This window comes from Halichoerus grypus, chromosome 14 (genome assembly GCF_964656455.1).
Source record: "Halichoerus grypus chromosome 14, mHalGry1.hap1.1, whole genome shotgun sequence".
NCBI classification, from domain to species: domain Eukaryota; kingdom Metazoa; phylum Chordata; class Mammalia; order Carnivora; family Phocidae; genus Halichoerus; species Halichoerus grypus.
In genome coordinates, this window is record NC_135725.1 from 68,127,105 (window position 1) to 68,150,361 (window position 23,257).

The 23,257-nt window shown below is 36.7% G+C and overlaps 1 protein-coding gene across 5 annotated transcripts in view; it reads left to right on the forward strand.

Annotated features, from left to right (window-relative positions):
* The window catches only part of TMEM38B (transmembrane protein 38B), a 55,380-nt gene that overhangs the window by 18,792 nt on the left and 13,331 nt on the right, over positions 1-23,257 (forward strand). For all 5 annotated transcript variants that reach the window (XM_036089851.2, XM_078061555.1, XM_078061557.1 and 2 more), the window contains 3 exons: positions 13,561-13,745; positions 14,538-14,625; positions 18,816-18,933. In XM_036089851.2, coding sequence (XP_035945744.1) covers positions 13,561-13,745; positions 14,538-14,625; positions 18,816-18,933 — 391 coding nt within the window. The remainder of the gene's footprint in view (positions 1-13,560; positions 13,746-14,537; positions 14,626-18,815; positions 18,934-23,257) is intronic.

The window sequence follows — 23,257 nt, forward strand, 5'->3', positions numbered from 1 at the left end:
TTTTGGCCTTCTAACTGGTGTAAGGTGGTATCTCAGTGTGGTTTGATTTGAATTTCCCTGATGGCTAATGATGATGAACATTTTTTCATGTGTCTGTTAGCCATTTGTATGTCTTCTTTGGAGAAGTGTCTGTTCATGTCTTCTGCCCATTTTTTGACTTGATTATTTGTTTTTTGGGTGTTGAGTTTGAGAAGTTCTTTATAGATCTTGGAAATCAGCACTTTGTCTATAGTGTCATTTGCAAATATCTTCTCCCGTTCTGTGGTTTGCCACTTTGTTTTATTGACTGTTTTCTTTGCTGTGCAGAAGCTTTTTATCTTGATGAAGTCCCAAAAGGTCATTTTTGCTTCTGTTTCACTAGCCTTTGGAGATGTATCTTGAAAGAAGTTGCTGTGGCCGATGTCGAAGAGGTTACTGCCTATGTTCTTCTCTAGGATTTTGACGGATTCCTGTCTCACATTGAGGTCTTTCATCCATTTTGAGTTTATCTTTGTGTATGGTGTTAGAGAATCGTCGAGTTTCATTCTTCCGTCTATAGCTGTCCAATTTTCCCAGCACCATTTATTGAAGAGACTGTCTTTTTTCCATTGCGTATTTCTTCCTGCTTTGTCGAAGGTTATTTGACCATAGAGTTCAGGGTCCATATCTGGGCTCTGTGTTCTGTTTCATTGGTCTATATGTCTGTTTTTGTGCCAGTACCATGCTGTCTTGGTGATCACAGCTTTGTAATATGGCTTGAAATCGGGCAACGTGATGCACCCAGCTTTGTTTTTCTTTTTCAGCCTTTCCTTGGCGATTCGGGGTCTTTTCTGATTCCATACAAATTTTAGGATTCTTTGTTCCAGCACTTTGAAAAATGCCATTGGAATTTTGATCGGGATGGCATTGAAGGTATAGATTGCTCTGGGTAGCATAGACATTTTAACAATGTTTATTCCGATCCATGAGCATGGAAGGTTTTTCCATCTTTTTGTGTCTTCTTCAATTTCTTTCATGAGTGTTCTGTAGTTCCTAGAGTATAGATCCTTTACCTCTTTGGTTAGGTTTATTCCGAGGTATCTTATGGTTTTTGGTGCTATTGTAAATGGAATCGATTCTCTAATTTCTCTTTCTGTAGATGCATTGTTAGTGTATAAGAAAGCAACTGATTTCTGTGCATTGATTTTGTATCCTGTCACATTACTGAATTGCTGTATGAGTTCTAGTAATTTGGGGGTGGAGTCCTTGGGTTTTCCACATAAAGTATCATGTCATCTGCGAAAAGAGAGAGTTTGACTTCTTCTTTGCCAATTTGAATAGCTTTTATTTCTTTTTGTTGTCTGATTGCTGTTGCTGGGACTTCTAGTATTATGTTGAACAATAGTGGCGAGAGTGGGCATCCTTGACGTGTTCCTGATCTTAAGGGAAAGGCTCTCATCTTTTCCCCATTGAAGATGATATTTGCTGTGGGTTTTTCATAGATGGATTTTATGAACTTGAGGAATGTTCCTTCTATCCCTATACTCTGAAGAGTTTTAATCAGGAAAGGATGCTGTATTTTGTCAAATGCTTTTTCTGCATCAATTGAGAGGACCATATGGTTCTCCTCTCTCCTCTTATTAATGTGTTCTATCACATTGATTGATTTGCGAATGTTGAACCACCCTTGCATCCCAGGGATAAATCCCACTTGGTCGTGGTGGATGATCCTTTTAATGTATTGTTGGATCCTATCAGCTAGGATTTTGTTGAGGATTTTGGAATCCATATTCATCAGGGATATCAGTCGGAAATTCTCCTTATATTTTTTTTTTTAAAGATTTTATTTATTTATTTGACAGAGAGAGACACAGCGAGAAAGGGAACACAAACAGGGGAAGTGGGGGAGGGAGAAACAGGCTTCCCACTGAGCAGAGAGCCCAATGTGGGGCTCGATCCCAGGACCCTGGGATCATGAACTGAGCCGAAGGCAGACGCTTAATGACTGAGCCACCCAGGTGCCCCTGAAATTGTCCTTTTTGATGGGGTCTTTGCCTGGTTTGGGGATCAAGGTAATGTTGGCCTCATAGAATGAGTTTGGAAGCTTTCCTTCTGTTCCAGTTTTTTGAAACAGCTTCAGTAGAATAGGTATTATTTCTCCTTTGAATGTTTGGTAGAATTCCCCAGGGAATCCACCAGACCCTGGACTCTTGTTTTTTGGGTGGCTTTTAATCACTGCTTCAATCTCGTTCCTGGTTATTGGCCTATTCAAGTTGTCAGTTTCTTCCTGTTTCAGTCTTGGGAGTTTATAGGTTTCCAGGAAGGCATCCATTTCATCCAGGTTGGTCAGCATATTGGCATATAGTTGATAATAATTTCTAATAATTGTTTCTATTTCCTTGGTGTTAGTCGTGATCTCTCCCCTTTCATTCATAATTTTATTAATTTGGGTCCTTTCTCTTTTCTTTTGGATAAGTCTGGCCAGTGGCTTATCAATCTTATTAATTCTTTCAAAGAATCAGCTTCTAGTTTCGTTGATCTGATCTACTGTGTTTCTGGTTTCTAATTCATTAATCTCTGCTCTAATCTTAATTATTTCTCTTCTGATGCGTGGCTTAGGCATCGTTTGTTGCTTTTTCTCTAGTTCTTTAAGGTGTAGAGTTAGATGGTGAATTCAGGATTTTTCTATTTTTTTGAGTGAGGCTTGGATGGCTATGTATTTCCCCCTTAGGACCGCCTTTGCAGTATCCCATAGGTTTTGGACCGATGTGTTTTCATTCTCATTGATTTCCATGAATTGTTTAAGTTCTTCTTTGATTTCCTGGTTGACCCAAACGTTCTTGAGCAGAGTGGTCTTTAGCTTCCAAGTGTTTGAATTTCTTCCAAATTTTTTCTTGTGATTGAGTTCCAGTTTTAAAGCATTATGGTCTGAGAATATGCAGGGAATAATCTCAGTCTTCTGGTATCGGTTGAGGCCTGATTTATGACCCAGTACGTGGTCTATTCTGGAGAAGGTTCCATGTGCGCTCAAGAAGAATGAGTATTCTGTTATTCTAGGGTGGAATGTTCTGTATATATCTATGAGGTCCATCTGGTCCAGTGTGTCATTCAAAGCTCTTGTTTCTTTGTTGATTTTCTCCTTAGATGATCTGTCTATTGCTGAGAGTGGAGTATTGAGGTCTCCTACAATTAACATTATTATCAATATGACCCTTTATTTTGGTTAACAGTTGGCTTATGTAGATGGCTGCTCCCATGTTGGGGGCATAGATATTTACAATTGTTAGATCTTCTTGTTGGATAGACCCTCTAAGAATGATACAGTGTCCTTCTGTGTCTCTAACTACAGTCTTTAGTTTAAAATCTAATTTGTCTGATGTAAGAATTGCTACCCCAGCTTTCTTTTGAGGTCCGTTGGCATGGAAGATGGATCTCCATCCCTTCACTTTCAGTCTGGATGTATCTTTAGGTTCAAAATGAGTCTCTTGTAGACAGCATATAGTTGGGTCCTGTCTTTTTATCCACTCTGCAGCCCTGTGCCGTTTTATGGGAGCATTTAGGCCATTGACGTTGAGAGTGATTATTGAAAGATATGACTTAATTGTCATCATGTTGCCTGTGAAGACCTTGTTTTTATAGATTGTCCCTGTAAATTTCTTTTCTGTATCACTCTTGGGGTCTTTCTCTATTTATAGGACCCCCCCTTAATATTCTTGCAGGGCCGGCTTAGTGGTCACATATTCTTTCAGTTTCTGCCGGTCTTGAGAAGCTCTGCATCTCTCCATCCATTCTAAATGACAGCCTTGCCGGATAAAGTATTCTTGGCTGCATGTTCTTCTCGTTTAGTACCCTGAATATGTCTTGCCAGCCCTTTCTGGCTTGCCAGGTCTTTCTGGATAGGTCTGACGTTATTCTGATGTTCCTCCCTCTGTACGTAAGGAATCTCTTCCCCCTAACTGCCCTTAGGATGGCTTCCTTGGTTCTAAGACTTGAGAATTTTACTGTTACATGCCGGGGTGTTTGCCTGTTTTCCTTGATCTTGGGAGGGGTCCTCTCTGCCTCTAGGACACAAATGTTTGTTTCATTCCACAGATTAGGGAAGTTCTCAGCTACGATTTGCTCAAATATATCTTCTAGTCCTCTCTTTCTCTCTCTCTCCACCCCCTCAGGGATTCCAATAATCCTGAAATTGGAACATTTCATGGTGTCACTTATTTCTCTGATTCTCTTTTCATGTATTCTGAGTTGTTTTTCCCTGGCCTCCTCTTTTCCCTTTTTCTCTATTATTTGGTCTTCTAGGTCACTAACTCGTTCTTCTGCCTCGCTCACCCAAGCTTTAGATTATCTAGATTAGACTGGATCTCATTGATAGCATTTTTAAGTTCCTCCTCCTAGTAGTCATTCTGTTGAGGGATGGTTGAGGGAATGTATAGAGTCCAAATTATTGACCACAACCCAAGCAAGATGCACCTGTTTTCCAGGGACCTTAGGGTTGCTGGCCTCTTGTTTTCCCAGTCTGTCTTCTGGGGGAGGGACCTGCCGCGCTGTTACTCAGGAAACCCTGTTTGGGCAGAGTTGCCCTGCCCCCTGTGGTGGGGAATGGGCTCAGTGAAAACCGGTTTGGGGGGGCTTTTGTTCTCTGGCGGCTTTCCTTGGCAGCTTTCCGCGTCTCTTAGAGAGTCAGCGCAGAAGAGACTGTTTCCCACCCTCTGCCTCAGAGCAGAGAGATCGCAGTCTGTTCTTCAGTGAGCTCTCCAGGCCACACTATCTCCATTTCTGTCTCTGCCGCTATAAACTGCAGTCCTGGGTTGTGTGCCCCTCCACAGCACTCCCAGTCCTCACCTCCAGGTCGGGGCACATCTCTGCCCTTTGTGCTTCTAAAACCGCCAGCCACCCCCAGTTCGCATGCGCTGCCCAGCGCTCTGGGTTTCCCTACAGGGGCTGCCTTAAAGTCCTTTACCCCTCGGTACCGGTCTGCGAATCTGTGCCCCCTCCCCAGTGCGGGAGGCTGTTGCTCACCGGCGGTGTAGGATCCCTACCGCCGGGCTCCCTCCCCCTGCCATTTATCCTTTGATATCTGCCTGCGGAATCCCAGCTCCCCGCTTCGTACCTTGAAACCAACCACCTGCGATATTCTGTTTGTGGAGATCCAGATCTATCTTCTTACATCTCAGGCTGATTTTGTGGGTGTTCAGAATGGTCTGAATTCTGAATTCCAGGGACCGGTTGGAATAGGGTCCCCTACTCCTCTGCCATCTTTTCCCTGTGGTCCTATCTCTTGAAGAACCAGAGCCATTTGACATGTAGAGTTTCTCATAGTCTGGAATGTGCTGATTGCATACTCATCATGCAGATCATTATATTTCTGTATTCTCTGAGTTTCCTGAAAATTGGTAGTTTGTTTCAGAATACAAATCAGATTCAGGTTAGATCCCTTTGGCAAGACCATAAGAGGCCCCAAATATCTGATTTGCTTTCTTTTTTGTTGACATTAGCACTCTTACACTTAATGACTGAATTAATTGACATTAGCACTCTTACACTTAGTGACTGAATTAATTAACTAGGAATTGCAAAATGGTAATAGTCTAATTCTATCTTTTCTTATGTATTAGATGGAATAGTATAAATAAATACTTCCCCCTAGTCATCTATTATTTGGTGACCCAGTTGTAGGAACATATAGGAACAGCAGGATAAATCCTTGATTCTTTATCTTTATGTACCAGTTTTCATGATAGTTAATTGGTCCTCTGTCATCATCCAAAGGTGACCAGTTTTTTTTTATTTTTGAGTAATAATGAACTTACAGATTTAAGCATATTTTATAGGTTTCAATGTATTGCAGTTGTCATTATTGAAGCTCAAATTGTTTTATCTTTGGTGGGAGCTTCTTCAGATTGGTTCTTCAGACTGATTAGCTCCTTGCTACTTAATATAAGATTCATCTTGTACTTTTCCTCTGGAATCACTCATTTCTGTAAGAAGCTCTGGTTTCTCTTAGTCAGAAATGGCATTTCAAGACCAAAATTTGAGCACTAGAGATGTTCATTATTACTGGTTTGATACTGTTTCTAAGCCTTTTCAGTGGACAGAGCTAGGAAAAATAAGGATGAAAATTACTCATGAGTTCATATTGATATTTCTAATTCAAATTCACGACCACAGAGCCTTCATTAAACTTTTCTGTGACATATATTATATATATATATCTCCTTTCTTCCACACTAAGAATTTTCTTTCTTGAGAGCACAAGACATAATAGAATTAGAATATTCCAACATTATTCATTTCTTTTATTCTTTGTTATACACACAATACACAATAGCTTTGGAGTAACAGTACTAATACTACCACTGATGTGATTACTGAGAACATTAATTTTTTTGCATATGTACTTCTTGTTCTCTTCCCGTTTTTAAAATAGATGTACTATTCTACATTGTCATAATTACAACTATTACATTTGATTACTTTTCCTTTCCTAATCCTCAGTCTTAGTTTTACAGCTAATAATATGTTTAATGCTTATCACCAGTCCTTATGTCTGTGTCTCTTTAGTAATTTTGTTTGTTTGAAGCTTATGCTCTAGGAGATTCATCACTGAATTCCCATATGTTGATGTTTGTCTGTGTCTTTTGTACTTGAAAGTCAGTTTTACTGGGTATAAAATAATTGGATTATACTTTGTATCTTTGAGGATTTTAAAATGTTACTCCATTTCTTATGTCATAAAGCATTGCTGTGAAAAAGTCTGATGATCATTTAATTTTCACATTCTTCTAGATGCCCCAAATATTTTTTTTTTTCCTGTTAAAGCCTAATAATTTAAATAAAATAAGTCTTGGTGTTGGTCCTTCTGGGTATTTTTAGGTAGGTGGTATGTTCTTTTTAGCAGGTACTTTTTTTTTTTTTTTAATTGAGACCAAATCATTTTAGTATTTGTATTCTTCAGGAACTTGTATGGTTGGTATATGGCTCTTTGTCTTTCTTCAGTGGACTTTTTAAATCTCTTTTTTTAAATTTAAAATATTTTCCCCTTTCCCCTTCTATTTCTTCCAAGGTATTGTTATATTTATTTCTCTTTGTTTTCATTCTAGTTTGGTTTTCATTACTGAAGTGATTTCTTTTCCTTTAATTTTCTTTTTTCCTGAGAATTGTATCTTCAGTTCTCAGTTTTTTTAATTCTGATGTCTGTTGTTCTTTTATGTGTTATATCACTTTTCTTAATGTCTTTAGCTTATTTTGAAATAGTAGGTCGAAGTTTTGATCTGTTTGGTGGACACATTTTCCTGAGTGCTTTCATTGTCTGTAGGGATTTATTCTGCTTTTTTTTCTTATAATAAATTTGTGTGGGATTTGACCTTGATACTTTTCTGTTGGTCATTTTTATGTTGAATTAGGTTTCTTGAACTTTTAGGGTAATTCAGGAGAGATGTTCTGACTTCATAGAGCTCCTGCTTCTGTTGTTTTTATAGTGTTCAAAAGATGAGGACCATACTGTTCTCGGATTTTCTGTGTCTCTTTCCCCTTAACCCAGTTTGGTCTGAACCCTCTGTACTGCTCAGTTTTGATTCTATACCAGTGTTTTCTTCACATGGGGCTTGTTCTGGGAGACAGCTTGGGTGGATCTGTTTTGAAAGTTCATGGGGACTAAATTGCTTCAACCCCTTAGGAGCTTTTTACTATGGACCCTTTGTCTCACCTGGTATTGGAGAATGTCAGAGTTTCTCCCAGTTTCAGCTGTTGTTATTGTTTCCAAATTGGCCTGTTGTGCTTTCTAGTGATTAGCCATTTGCTATTTTGGAGTTGTTTTGTTTTTAGGTCCATTAGTTGCCACCTTGTTGCCTTCTTCTTCCTTCCAAAAAGTATAGGTCTTGTGGGTATTGGTGAATTGTCTCTGCCCATTTGCCTTTTGGGGTTTGAAGGGATACCTTGTCACATAATTTTATTTTAAGTGTGTTGTGGATGGATTTTGGTTTTGCTTTCTAGTTGCCCTGTTTTTATGATGGGATTTGAAGAGATCAAAGTCTGTGCGGCCAGTGCTGCCACCATCTTCCCTAAACCCTTGCCTTTAGTTTCGATGTCCCTTGTAAGCTACCACTCCGCTGCCTGCTTGATCTGATCTCCTTTCTTCCTTTCTCAGGGGTAACCATTATTCTTAATTTTGTGCTTACCCACTCCTTTACTTTTCTGTGTAGTTTTAGCATATGTTTATATCCCTAAACAATATAGTTTTTGAAGTATTACATATGGCATCATGTGTATGTATTTTTCTGTGACTTGCTGTTTTTGGCCAGTCTGTGTTCTTGAGATTCAGTCTTATTGTGTATGGTTGTAATTTATTAATTTTCCCTTACAGCATACTAGAATTAATTGTCATAGTTTATTCATCCATTCTTCTGTTGACAGAGTTGTTTCTAGTTTTTTTCTGTTACAAACAGTGTTGCTAAGAACATTCTTGTATATACTTAAACTGGTGTACACGAGCAAGATTTTCTCTTGGTATTTGGTTAAGAGTAGATTTATTGAGTTACAGAGAAAGTGATTTTTAAACTATACTACATAGTGGCCAAATCATTTCTCAAAGTGGTTAACTAATTTCCATTTCCATTGTATTACACCCAAACTAAAAACTGGACTTTACCAATAACTTACCTATATTTCTTTTCCCCTGCCCCATTTCTCTGCACTTTTCCTACAGATAACTTCTTTACTGTTTGTGTTTATCTTACCTTTCGAAAAAAAGAAGGCATAATAATATATATGAATATCTACACAGTAAGTTTTTAGTTTTACTTGTTTTGGGCCCTATTTTAAAATGGAGTATTACACTGTATATAGTTCTCTGGGATGTGTTTTTTTTTAATTTTATTTATTTGAGAGAGAGAATGAGCAGGATGGGGGGTGCAGGGGCAGAGTTAGAGGGAGAAGCAGCCTCCCCGCTGAGCAGGGAGTCTGATGCGGGGCTTGATCCCAGTACCCTGGGATCATGATCTGAGCCAAAGGCACTTAGCCTGCTGAGCTACCCAGGCACCCCTGGGACTTGTTTTTTTCACTCAACATTATATTAGTAAGAGTTACCTGTGTCTTTGCATATGGTTGTAGTACATTCCTTCTCATGCTCTATAATTTATTAATATCTATATTTTATTTATTGTGCTGATCATTATTGGTTACAAAACAATAATAATAGCAACCACTGGTAGAGTATTCACTATGTCCTAGACATTTTTTTGTGTTTTATATATATTATCTCCCTTAAACCTTACAAGAACTGTGTGAGGTAGGTACTGTTTTATTCTCATTTAGCAGATGATGTAACTGAGCAAGATGGGTTAAGTAACTTGCCCAAGGTATCAGATATCTAGTAGTTGGGGCCAGGATTCAAATCTAGACTGTCTTTAGTCGGCTCTTATGCACTGTGTTGTTTTGGATTCTGGAAATATAGACAATATTTCTGTCCTCTCAGACCCTTAAATACAAAAAATGATACTTGTTTAAAGACCCAGTATATTTTACTGTTTTATTTTTAAGGTTTTAATGTTGAGAAAAAATTTGTAATCTTTGCTTTATTTGATTTTAATTTGAGAGATAAAATTATGTTTGGAATGTACTTCAAACTCTAGCAAGCTAAACTATGGGATTCTGTGAATGCACTTACTGGAAAGGCCATTTTTATTTAGTACACTAGCTCATAGTGCTCACATGTGGATATTAGCACCATCTACTGGCAACGGGAAACAATAGCTTGGTGTGTATATAGTATTGTTTGGAGGACAGTGTATATACCTTCATAGTTTTTTTCTTTTTGAAAACTGTTCCTGGGGAAATTAATATTTTGTAATTTTTCTATGTAGTGGGTTTTGTGCCCCAGTTTAGTTTCCTTAAACTTCCAAGTATCGACTATTAAATATTGCACATTTGCATAATCGAGACTATTGCTTTGAGGAAAAATACCAGAAAGGGTATAGTTTTACAGGTCTGTCATCCTCCAGCAGTCTTTTTCAAAGCATACATAAAATACATAAACTTATTAATTTGTTAGAGTAATAAGAGCAAAGCTGTCATATTGGACCAATATGAACTGTATTTAATTTGTCATTCTGTTTTGGCTTAGTTAAGTAATACTGTCTTTTGTAGTCAGAGGAGTAGAATTAATAATAGAGTGAAAACAAGGGTTCTCTGACTAACCGTGGGAAGCTTCTCTCTGCTCAGCTCTTGGTATTAACCTAAATTCTACTTTCATCTTTCCTACTTAAACTGCTTTAGCTTTCATTTGTCAGTGGCCTGGTATCTTGTTTGTATACTATTTTAGACTAACTTCTATTATTTTGAACTATTCTTTGCTATTTTTTTCTCTCTTTTAACTCATGTGACTTAAAAATGTATGAGAAATCATTTGCCTTCTCATTCAATTTCTTGGCTGATATATTCCATTTCTTCTTCTTTTCCAATATGTTTTCTTTTTTTTTTTTTTAAGATTTTATTTATTTATTTGACAGAGACACAGCAAGAGAGGGAACACAAGCAGGGGGAGTGGGAGAGGGAGAAGCAGGCCTCCCGCCAAGCAGGGAGCCCGACGCGGGGATCCATCCCAGGACCCCAGGATCATGACCCGAGCCGAAGGCAGACGCTTAACAACTGAGCCACCCAGCCGCCCCCCAATATGTTTTCTTAAAGACACTTTACAAGTTAAAGTTGCCCTAGATGTGACGTTAGTAAGAGGTGAAATATAATCTTTATAAAAGGAGGGACATGGTGATTGCTTAATGAGTGTTGGTTGAGTGATTCATTAAGGGAATTTTAAAAAGCTAGCTTACATTATAGAGCAAGAATGGCTGTTTAGGGAACCATTGGTCTGATATGTTTACTTGTGAATCTACTGAGAACAATAAACAATTGTTTTTTTTGCCCTGTGGCTATTTAACACTTGAAATGAGAGCTGCTTTCTGTTTAAAATGTTAGCTTAGGGGCACCTGGGTGGCTCAGTTGGTTAAGCGGCTGCCTTCGGCTCAGGTCATGATCCCAGGGTCCTGGGATCGAGTCCCGCATCAGGCTCCCTGCTCAGCAGAGAGCCTGCTTCTCCCTCTCTTTCTCTGCCTTCCTCTCTACCTACTTGTGCTATCTCTCTGTCAAGTAAATAAATAAATAAAAATAAATTATTAAAATGTTAGCTTATTGTAGGTATACTTTAGCAATATCTGATTAAATAAAATAAAGACTTGTTTATTTAAAAATAGCAATAAACAGATTTTAGACCATATGCCATAATGTCACATAGTTGAATTTAGAAAGTCCAAGTTGCTGGGGCGCCTGGGTGGCTCAGTCGTTTAAGCATCTGTCTTCGGCTCAGGTCATGATCCCAGGGTCCTGGGATCGAGCCCCACATCGGGCTCCCTGCTCAGCGGGAAGCCTGCTTCTTCCTCTCCCACTCCCCCTGCTTGTGTTCCCTCTCTCGCTGTGTCTCTCTCTGTCAAATACATAAATATCTTAAAAAATAAAAAGTCCCGAGTTGCTAATAGTTTAGGTTTTTAACTAATGTTAAAGATAGTCTTGGCGTAGAGAATGAAAATGGGGTCATAATACTGTATTCTTTTAGTTTTTGTTGTTTCTTTGAGTATTTTACTTTTTTAAGATTTTATTTATTTGACAGAGAGAGACACAGCGAGAGAGGGAACACAAGCAGGGGAAGTGGGAGAGGGAGAAGCAGACTTCCCGCTGAGCAGGGAGCCCGATTCAGGGCTCGAACCCAGGACCCTGGGATCATGACTCGAGCTGAAGGCAGACACTTAATGACTGAGCCACCCAGGCGCCCCGAGTATTTTACTTTTGAGCACTTATTACTGCTAAAGGGAAACCTAATGCCCCTTTCTTAATCTGATCTGTGGTGGATACTGAAGTATTTTTATTATATTTAAAAATATTTTTAAAAATTGCTTATTTTAAGTGTAACTTTTCCCCCCAATCCTTAATCGACTTCCTTATTCTATATTTAAAGAGAGAGATGTATAGAGGCTCTCAAAATATATGAACATGTAATATTTTTAAATGATATGAGTTGTTTTCAAAATGCTTTTTATTACTCTCAGATAATTTATTCCTTTCTCTCAAACTCTTTAATTATCAACTGATTCTTTGATTTGATATATTTGTCTCTTCATTAGCTGCTAATAATTATTTAATTCAGAGCTACTTTTCATCATGCTGAGTTTTAGGTGAGGGGATAACAAAATGAATGATTACTGCCATCTAAGGACTATTATAATTTATTATGAGCTTTACACTCTTTATATGTTACAGAGAAAAATATGTAAAGAGATCTGTTGAGGCATAAGAATTGATTGTTTTAGTTGTACAGAGCCATCAAAATTTAGTCTGAACTGAGAATATTAAAATGAAACTCCCAAAGTGAGATGTACCTGGTAGTATTTGAGTGGGACCTTGAAGAATAAGAAGGAATTGGTGAGTGGAGATGAAGAAAGGGTGCTTCAGCCTGAACAAACCATTGCATCTTGCATTGGACCTCTGAAGTAGTATTTTAACAAATAAATTTCATATTGCATGAATACTTTTGGGAATTCTGACTTTATGAATCATGAATTGCAGTTCTTTTGGAAGACCATATAATACTTCTTTCATGTGGTGTATTCTATATCACTACCTTAGAAAGAAGATTATGTTCTGTTTAAGCATGAAATTGTCTGCCAGAGTATTTTAGAAATGGGAGGAAAAAAAAACTAGTGTGTTTTCCAGTTAATGCTATTGGTAAACTGTTTGAACAGGTGCTTAGAAAAAATTAAGCTTCAAAAAATAATTTACCCGAGGAGGAGTGAGTTATTCTTAAACTAGTATCACAATTTAATTAGAGAACAATTTTCGTATTCTTTTACCTGTATGTAAAAATATTTTTCCTCAACACAAATCTGTCTCCTTGAGAGTTACGATCTTTTTTTGTATCGGTCCTAGTTTCTGTGCTGCACAAAAGGGCACAGGTAAAGATGTTAATAGGGTTGAAGCCCTTCTCAGCTACTGAGGACTCTTCTCTAATTCCTTTTCCCAGAGGACAAACACACTCCAGTTAGAGAAGTCCCTATCCTAGAAGTGATTATACATTTGCCTTATTTAGTTAGTGGATTCAGCACTTACCTTCTAGAAGAGTATAGGCACAAATTAGGAACTCGTAAACACTTTCCTCATATATAGAGTATTCCGAAGTCCAAACAAGATGAAATTCCCCTTTGATCATGTCTTTTGGGCAGGTTATTATATATGCCTCCTGTGATTTAGAAAAATTGACTACCCAATCTCTGGTCTTCTTGAAGTCAGATTCTTGGTTTATATGGATAATTCAGTTGTGCTTTGCCAGATTGTTTTTGCCAGTATGCTGGGTTTTTATTTCTTTTTATTGCTGTTCTTGTGATTTAATTGTTTAAAAATCTAAGCTAACTCAACTAAATTGAGTGTATATTAAATATTCATTAAATAATTTATAATTATATTAACACACATTATACTTTATATTTAACATTTTATAAAATATTAAGATATTTTTATTATAAATATACTTTATATGTTAAAATATTTAAATTTTAATTTCAGGTATATTATATTTTTTTGCCCATGTGACCTAGTTTCCCAGGGCTATTCTTTCCTACCTGTTCAACTCTTGGCTGCGGGAATGAAAGAAGTGACCAGAACTTGGAAAATAGTAGGTGGAGTCACACATGCTAATAGCTATTACAAAAATGGCTGGATAGTCATGATAGCTATTGGATGGGCTCGAGGTAATATTAACATGTGTTTGTAAATATTCTGTTATTGATATACAACTGCTACTGAATGATTGTCTAGTTACATTAATGAGGATCGCATACTTCGGTAACAGTATTTTTGGAAGAAGGAAGTCTTCTCTTGGCTAGTAAAGTTAATTCATAACTAGCACTTTCACTAGTACTCGTCATCAGCCATTATCTTGAGCCTGACTACCTTAGAGTATAAAATTCTTCTGATTGATTTGATTAGTAGCTCAGAACCGGAGGGATTCATGGTTAATTAAGGTATAGTGCCACCATAAATAAAACAAGTTAACTTAAGAAATTATGTAAAAAGATTATATTAAAAATTGCTCTTTTTTGTGTTTTTTTCACCCTAGATAACTAGAAGTAGTAAATATGATTGATTATGGATTCATCTTTACTCTATATCACTTACCTTTATTGTTGAGTTCTTTTGTATGTAGAAATTGAGCAAATTTCTCTAATCTCTTGTTGTATTGTACTGCACCTAAAACTAGTATCAGGGAATGAAATGATAAAACAGAAATTTTTATTTTTCAGGCCTGAAATAAGCCTTTAGGAACATCTCTGTGCTTGAGGCTCCTTAACCTTAATTATGGTACCATAGACAGTTGGCAACACTGATGAAAGGGAGGAATTACAATTGTCTCAGTACCATAAATGTACAAGAAAACTTTTTTTCTTCCTCCTCAAAGTTATATTTTGGGGATCTTCTTGGGTTGTTTCAAATATTTTCTCCATAAAATTTGGCTAAATATTCTTGTTTCATTTTATTTTTAGGTGCAGGTGGTACTGTTATCACGAATTTTGAGCAGTTGGTAAAAGGAGGTTGGAAACCAGAAGCTGATGAATGGCTGAAGATGTCCTAGTGAGTTGGTGTAAACTATACTGAGACCAGCTTTTTATTCTTAGATCTTACCAGATTTCTAAATATGGATGCAAAGGAGCTGAAAAAATAGTCATGATAATGGGAGGAGAATCAGGAGAGTTACTCTTTCAAAAAGTCTGTTCTCTCAAATGTAGTTTTTATTTTTATTTTTTTTTTTTTTAAAGATTTTACTTATTTATTTGAGAGAGAGAGAGAATGAGTACATGAGAGGGGGGAGGGTCAGAGGGAGAAGCAGACTCCCTGCTGAGCAGGGAGCCCGATGCGGGACTCGATCCAGGGACTCCAGGATCATGACCTGAGCCGAAGGCAGTCGCTTAACCAACTGAGCCACCCAGGCGCCCTCAAATGTAGTTTTTAATATATGATTCTTTTCTCTGTGGGTTCCTCCCCTTAGAAAATAAACCAAACCAAAGCTCCTGGATTGTTAAAGAATTGTGGGAAGAGTGTGTATTTATGGAGAGAAAACTACATAGGAACACACTTCCTGGATGTAAGTGAATCAGTTGCAGGTTCTTGGCATTTTCATTAATGACTACAACATTACTCAGATTTCAAATTCACATAGTAGTAAAATGTTAAGCTTATGGGAACAAATCAGTCTGTTATAATGCCTTGTTGCTTTAAAAATGAGAGTTGAGCTTAATTACACATAAAAATAAGAGAAGATTAGAGGAAATAAACCACTCTATGATTGTAGGGTGCAGACTACCTTTTGCATCCATTTAAGAGAATCTGATCATTAAATGTTATGTAAAGACACTTACTCATTCTTAAATAAGTTCACAGATGTATCCCTGATGCTCCTGAGAATGAAATAGAGAGATGTAGTTACTATTTCCACAGTTCAAGAAGGAAAAGACTTAAGGAATAGTGGCCATAGTAAGCAAGCTGAGGAAAGACTCCATGTGAAAATAAGCTCATTAGAATAGATTAAAAATGAAGTTGAGAAGCAGTCTATATGATGAAGTGTATGTTTGTGTGAAGCAACAAATTCTAGGATACTTAACTTGGAAAGTACCCCTTAAAGTGTGAATGAGGTAGTTTAGGAATAGAACAAGCTAGGTTTTGATTGATAAGTTATAAATAAGGCATTAATGAGATTCAAGGGAAATTTTTCTCATTTTGAGCATATGCCTTGAAATGTCTTTCATAAAACATTTCTTGGACTGTTATAACCAAAATCAAATTGTTTCTCCTTTGTTCAAAACCTTGGAATGACTCCCCAGATGGTCTGTAAACCCTCCAAGATCTGCCTTACTTCCACACCCTATTTGCTTTGACTTCATTTCTTACTATTCTCTCTTTTGCTTGTATCCTTGAACAAATCTACCAAGTAGTAGATACTCAATAAATATTAAATGAATGAAAGAATTATCAGTTGGTCAGATGAGATTGATCACTGGTTCATTATGATATTTTGTGTATGTGTGTATATACAGAAATTTTCATTTATCTATTACCAAATACTTTTGCATAGTAGAGAAAGCCTATATGGTCTTAGAGAATACATATATTGTCATAAACACAATGTTGGTAGAACTATGAATGTTAGAGGTGCCGGTGAGGGCTCAGAAGAAAATGAGGAGCATGATGCTGGCAATTGGAGGAGATGTGATATAGTTATATAGTGGGAGAAAACTTAGTTGAGTTGTGTGCTACAGTTACGTGGAAAGCATAATTTGTGAGCAGTGAACTTGGGTATTAGCTGAGGAGATTTTAAAGCAGTGTTAAAGGTCTGGACTTGTTTCTCCTTGCTGCTTTTAGTAAAGTGAGAGAGGAAAAGTTGAATTGAGGGAATAACTGCTGAACAAAGAAACCAAGATGATGATTTGGAAAATTCTCAGCCTATCCAGATTGCAAAAGATGATTAAATTAGGAGATACATTTTTAGGAAACTCTGTTGTTTCTAAGTCTTACTCTAAAGGTAAGGATTAAAGGTAAAGGGTGCGGCTGGAAAACTTTTGCTAGTGTTAAAGAAATTAGGTGTGTGACTCATGGATCCATTCAGCCATCACAGCACAAGCCAGGAATAGACATGAGATTATCCAGAAAAGATATGTGGAGGACCATCTTAACTAATGTCATGGATCCCTGTGTTGTATGCTGGAGACCCACAAGGTTTTTGAAAATGTTCTATCAGTAGAAACACTGCCAGCTTGCACTAAAAGGGACAGAGATAAGGTGAAATAAAAGGAGGCTGTCAGACTCCCAGAAATCTATAGGCAGGAAACAGGCTGATAAAACTGCTCAGCTGCAAACATGTGTTACCCTTCAAAGAAAAGGAAAAATGGATTTTGGCCTGAAGCCATGGGCCTAGAGGTCTGAGGCCAGGCCCACAGGTTGGAGTCCAGGTGCAAAGGCCAGAGCCATGAGTGCAGAAGCTGGAGCTGTGGACTCAGAGGATGGAGCCTAATGTCACAGAGGATTATTCCCAAGCCTTGAAACCTTGAAACCTAATGGAATTTGCCCTGCTGGATTTAGAAATCGCATAGGACCAGTGACCTCTTTCTTCCTTTCCTTTTGTTTTCTCCCTTTTGGAATGGAAGTGTCTCTATTACCATATACCTATTCTACTATTGTATTTTGGATGCAGATAAGCTCATTTTCTAATTTCATAGGAAACTAATATAAGAATATTTTCTAAATGCATCCTGATCTTCCAAACCAGTCTCATTGACTAAATCTCAACCCTTCAATTCCCTGTCCCATTTTATTGTCTGCAGAATCCTTGCTTTTCAGATTCAGTGCCTCTGTTTATGCTCTAAGGGAGTGCAGTCCCTTAGAGCATATGCTAAGAAGAATCCATGATGAGGTACTGTGGTACAGAACCCAAACTGTTAGAAACCAAGAATAGCAAAATGAGGTTAAGATAAACCTAATTCCTGGGGCGCCTGTGTGGCTCAGTTGGTTAAGTGACTGCCTTCGGCTCAGGTCATGATCCCGGGGTCCTGGGATCGGGTCCTGTGTTGGGCTCCCTACTTGGCGGGAAGCCTGCTTCTCCCTCTCCTACTCCCCCAGCTTGTGTTCCCTCTCTCGCTGTCTCTCTCTCTGTCAAATAAATAAATAAAATCTTAAGGAAAAAAAAAAAAAGATAAACCTAGTTCCTTTTTCTTTTGATCTCATCCTTTAAAAATGTCAATTTGGTGTACATTTTATAATACAGTCGTGTATATATATAACTTATAAATTAATTGATAAACACACATTAGTGTCTTAAAACACTTTTTTCTTTTTGGGTACCAATAAAGATTCACAGTTAAAAAGTTTTAGAGACCATTGTTCCAAAACATGAGTGCTGCCCAGTCAGCTGTTACGCAAGGTCTAAACCCCTGGTGCCCAAACCTAATCCTGTTTTGAACTCAGTCCTCAGCTTATAATAAATAAATAGGTAATTTTTCATGAAATGAAATTTGTCATATTTTGCAGTGTGGCATTCTAAGAGTTTATCATTTATCTTTCTGTAGTTGTAAGCACAAAGCTAGATAATGATCTGTTACTAAGATATACTTTAAATATGTGGCAAATATATAATATGAAAGTAATGCTTCTTTTTGTAGATCTTACTGTAGATGTTAAAATTTCAGCCTTAATTTGTTAAGATACTAGCAAACACTAATATTCTGTGTTGGGCTTAGCAAAGTAATGTGCTGGATCTGGCTCCTACTGTTACATGGGATTGTGCGCATCTGTCTCTTCTCTGTTCTGCATAGCACCCTGGAATTTACTGTGATGGGAGTATTTACACCATGGAAATGGGAAAATACTATAAATCAGGGCTTTCTTTTCCTTTTCCCACCTTACTGAAGGAGCTTGTTTTGTCCTATAATGACTAATCTTTTTCCAAGTCATATTGTGGAACATGGGACTTTCAAATCTTTGTGAAAAAGTATTATATGGTCAGATGTGTTTCAGAAATACTGTATATAGAAATGAACTTTATCAGAGAGTCACAATATATGTATGAACATTCTAAGATCTCTGGTATTTTATCAGAGTGAAATTACACTTTATATAACTTAGCACTTCTAGAACTTTATAAGTATGTTTACATTAACTTATTTTTGTCTATTAATAGCTCATTAAATTAGTATTTTCCAGAGTATTCTTTGAGAAATATAGAGATGGATCATGTTTATTACTTACTGACTTAAAATGTGTTTTATTTTCAGCCCTGCCAAGGTAACCCTACTGGGGTCGGTGATCTTCACTTTCCAGCACACGAAGCAGCTGGCAGTATCAAGGCATAACCTCATGTTCCTTTATACCATGTTTCTTGTGGCCACAAAGGTAAGAATTCAAAGTAGCTGTAAATCAGTATTCTGTATGATCAGAATTCTGCATACTGGGCAGGTAACAGGAACATTTATTTTTTATTCTTATTACAGTCTAAAAAGGTAAATTTTGGGATTGTTTATTCAGCACATCCATGACTTTCTGAAACAGAGCTCTTGTTTGATTCCTCATTTGACTTATTTCGAGGCTATCAGGAAAGATTTATAGATAGTCTAATAGTATATCGGACGCCAGAGAGTAGTGGAAATAGCTATAGCTGATCAGAGACTGCAGACAGCATTGTCTCATTTGTAAAATTAGGTACTTGTGGTAGGTGTTCTCTGAGGTTCCTTTAAGCTTTAACATTACAAAATTTTTCTAGTAGGTCATATTTGTGCTTAGTCTCTTGTATTATAATTGCCTCGTTGGAAGCTTTATTATATCTTGAAGATAGGAGATATGTGGTGTAAGATCACAGGTTTTGTCGACAGGCAGTCTTAAGTGCAAATCCTAGCTTTGCTATTTAATTCCTGAGTAGGCAAGTCACCTAATGTCTCTGAATCCTGATTTCCTCGTCTTCGTTGTGTGATTGTTGAAAGGATTTGGGGATGGTGCATATCCTTCTATCACTGTGACGCATCTTACGAATTTTATTTGGACCATGAGGCTAATTCTGATTATTGTTATTCTTAACCATTATTAGATATTGTTCCCTATTCAAAAGTAGACAGTTGGTTTTAAAATAAGATTATTATTGAAGTGTAGAGGAATTGTATAGCTAATTCTGTCTTAGCCTAGGTATTTTTGGTTAAAAACTTACCTATGAAATTCTTAAAAGGAAAACCATATATATTATATAAATTTATATCTTAGAAAGAGCCAAGTTGCTATAGGGATCATTTACTTTTGTTTCAGTAGTCTCTGCAGTGGAGCTGATCTGTGGCTGTAATTCAAGTACTTCAGGTATCTGAGGCAGTCTCTTCATATGTGTCCTTCTCTTCCAGTCCTCACATTTTGAGCTGTATATATTTTTTTGTAACAGCTGATGGAGATATATGTTAAATACCATACAATTCATCCATTTAAGTGTACATTTCAATGTTTTGTTTTTGTGTAGTCACAGAATTGTGCGGCTGTCACCATAATCAATATTAAAACATTTTCAGTACTCCAAAAAAAATTATCATGCCCATTAGCAGTCTTCACATTTTTCCTCAGGCCCTCCAACTGTAGGCAACCACTGTTCTATTCTCTAATGTTTTTGTCACTATAAATTTGCCTATTCTGACATTTCATGTAATTGGTATCATAAATATGTGGCCTTGTGACTTGTTTCTTTCATTTAGTGTGATGTTTTTGAGGTTCATACATGTTGTAGTATGTATCAGTGTATTATTCCTTTTTTATTGCCAAATAATAGTCCATCATATGGATATACCACATTTTGTTTATCCATCATTTGATGGATATTTGGGTTTTATTTTTTGGTTAGTAGGAATAATGAACTATGAACATTATTGTACTTTTTTGGTGTGGATATGTATTTCATTTCTTTGGGGTATGTCATATAGAAATGGACTAGATAATATAGTAATTCTGTGTTTAGCCTTTGGGGAACTAATAGACTGTTCTCCATGGTGGTTTCATCATTTTACATTCCCACCAGCAGTGTATGAAAATTCTCATTTCTCATACCATCATCACTGCTTGTCTTTTTTATTAGAGCCATCCTAGTGGGTGTGAAGTGGCATCTTATTGTGATTTTTATTTAGATTTCCCTGATGACTGATGATGTTGAGCAGCTTTTCATGTGCTTGTCTGTAGATCTTCTTTGGAAAAAATGTCTCTTTAGATCACTTGCCCATTTTTAATTGTTTCATTTGTCTCTTTAATGTTGAGTTGTAAGAATTCCTCATATATCTGATTTGCAGATATTTTTTCCCATTCTGTGGATTGTCTTTCACTTTCTTGGTAACGATTTTAGAAGCACTGATTTCTAAAATTTTGATGAAGTCCAATTTACCTATTTTCTCTTTTGTTGTATATGCTTTTGGTGTCATATCTAAGAAACTATTGCTAAATCTAAGGTTAAAATTAGATTACCTCTATGTTTTCTTGTACTAGTTTTATAGTTTTAGCTCTAATATTTAGCTCTATGATCTATTTTGAGTTAATTTTTGGGTATGGTATGAGGAAGGATTCAGTTCAACTTCATTCTTTTACATTCTGTGGATATGTATTTTTACATTCTTGTAGATTCTGTGGATATCTAGTCATTAGTATTATGTGTTGAAAAGACTATTCTTTCCTTCATTGAATTGTCTTGGCAACCTTGCTGAAAATCAACTGTAAATGTGAGGATATTATCATTCTGCTAGTACCACACTGTCTTAATTATTTTAGCTTTGTAGTTAGTTTTGAAATTGAGAAGTGCGAATCCTCTGAATTTGTCCTTTCTAAGGATTGTTTTGACCATTCTGGGTCACTTGCATTTCCATATAAATTTTAGGTTTAACTTCACAATTTCTGCAAATGAGGCCAGCTCATATTTTCTTAGAGATTGTATTGAATCTGCAAATAAGTTTGGGAGTATTATCACCCTAACACTTTTAAGGCTATCACTCTGTCAAGACAGATGTCTTTCCATTTATTAGGTCTTTTAAAATATTTTTTCATGATGTTTTCAGTGTACGAGTTGTATACTCCTTTTGTTAAATTTCTTCCTATTTCTATTTGATGAAGTAGTAAATGTAATTTAGTTTTATTTCCAGGTTGTACATTGTAAATGTGTAGAAATAAAATTGATTTTTGATCTTGTATCCTGTAACCTTGCTAATAAACTTGTTAGCTCTAATAGGTTGTCATGGGTTTTTTTGGTGTGGATTCCTTAGGATTTTATGTATTTAAAATCATGTCAACCTCAAATAGAGATGGTTTTACTTTTTTTTTTTTTAAAGACTTATTTATTTGAGAGAGAGAGGCAGAGGGAGGAGGAGAGGGAGAGAGAGAATCCTCAAGCAGGCTCCCTGCTGAACACAGAGCCCGACGCAGGGCTTGATTCCAGAACGTTGAGTTCATGACCCGAGCCAAAATCAAGAGTTGGCCACCTAACCAACTGAGCCACCCAGGTGCCCCTACTTCTTTCTTTCCAATCTACATGTTTTCTATCTAATTTTCTTGTGCAATTGCCCTGGCTAAACAATCTAATACAGTGTTTAATAGAAATAGAACAAACATCCTTGTCTTTTTCCTGGATCTTAGGGAGAAGTCATTTAGTCTTTCACTATTAAGTATGATATTAACTGTGGCGCTTTCATTGATGCCCTTTATCAGATTGAGGAAGTTAGTTAGATCCCTTCTAGTTTGTTGAGTGTTTTCATCATGAAGGAGTGTTGGGAGCTCTATAATTTCTGAGATTTTCTAACTTTAATCTTTAAAAAAAATGAACGTGTGTTGTGGGTTTATTAGTAAGAATAAGTAGGACCAGTATCTTGAATTTTTTAATTACGAGGATCAGTTTTTGTTGAAGACCTAATTAATAAAAAAGAGTTTTTCTTACAGTATTTGCTGGACATATAGTTCTTTATTATAATACCTAAACTTAAGCACCATATTGCATAATAACATAGAGTATTGAACTTGTCTCATAATATTTCCCAGCATTTTCCTAATTTTCCACCAACTTCCAAATAGAATGTGCATTTTAACCCATATTTTTTGCCTAAATTCCATTTAGATTTATATTGATTTTTAAATGGCTTGTCATTTGTTTCTGAGTAGCTACTATAGTTTTTCATTTCTTAGATATGAAAAACGGATTTTTTTATATTGACAGAATATATAGGGAAAAATTTGGCAGTAATTATTTTATTTATTTTTCTTTGCTATTTTCCTGTATTATGTATATAGTCAGGAAATGTGCATTGTCTCTTTGTTTTGGATAATAATCTAGTGTTTTGGCGTATACAGAGATGCTAATAAATATGATTTGTCTTTTCAAAGAGAATAACTCCCCAAAAGTAAAACAAGTACATAGAAAGCTATAATACAAGTATAAAAATTGTGAGTTCTGTAAGAGAAACAGAAAGTAAATGCCCCTACCATTGCTCAATCTGTAGTATCTCTTTTGATATCTCAACCCACTAGCCCCCACTCTGTGGTAAGCCACGGGAGGTCTCTCTCTCGACATGTGCAGGCTAGCCCTAAGCCAAGGACTTGTGGCACCATCTCATACAGACATCTGGAGTCTCCTCCCCTGCCCCCTGTGCCTACTCAGTTTCCTCCTATTTGATACCCTGCCCTGCAGATCCAAGTCCATTTAGCTTCACTGACCTCAGTC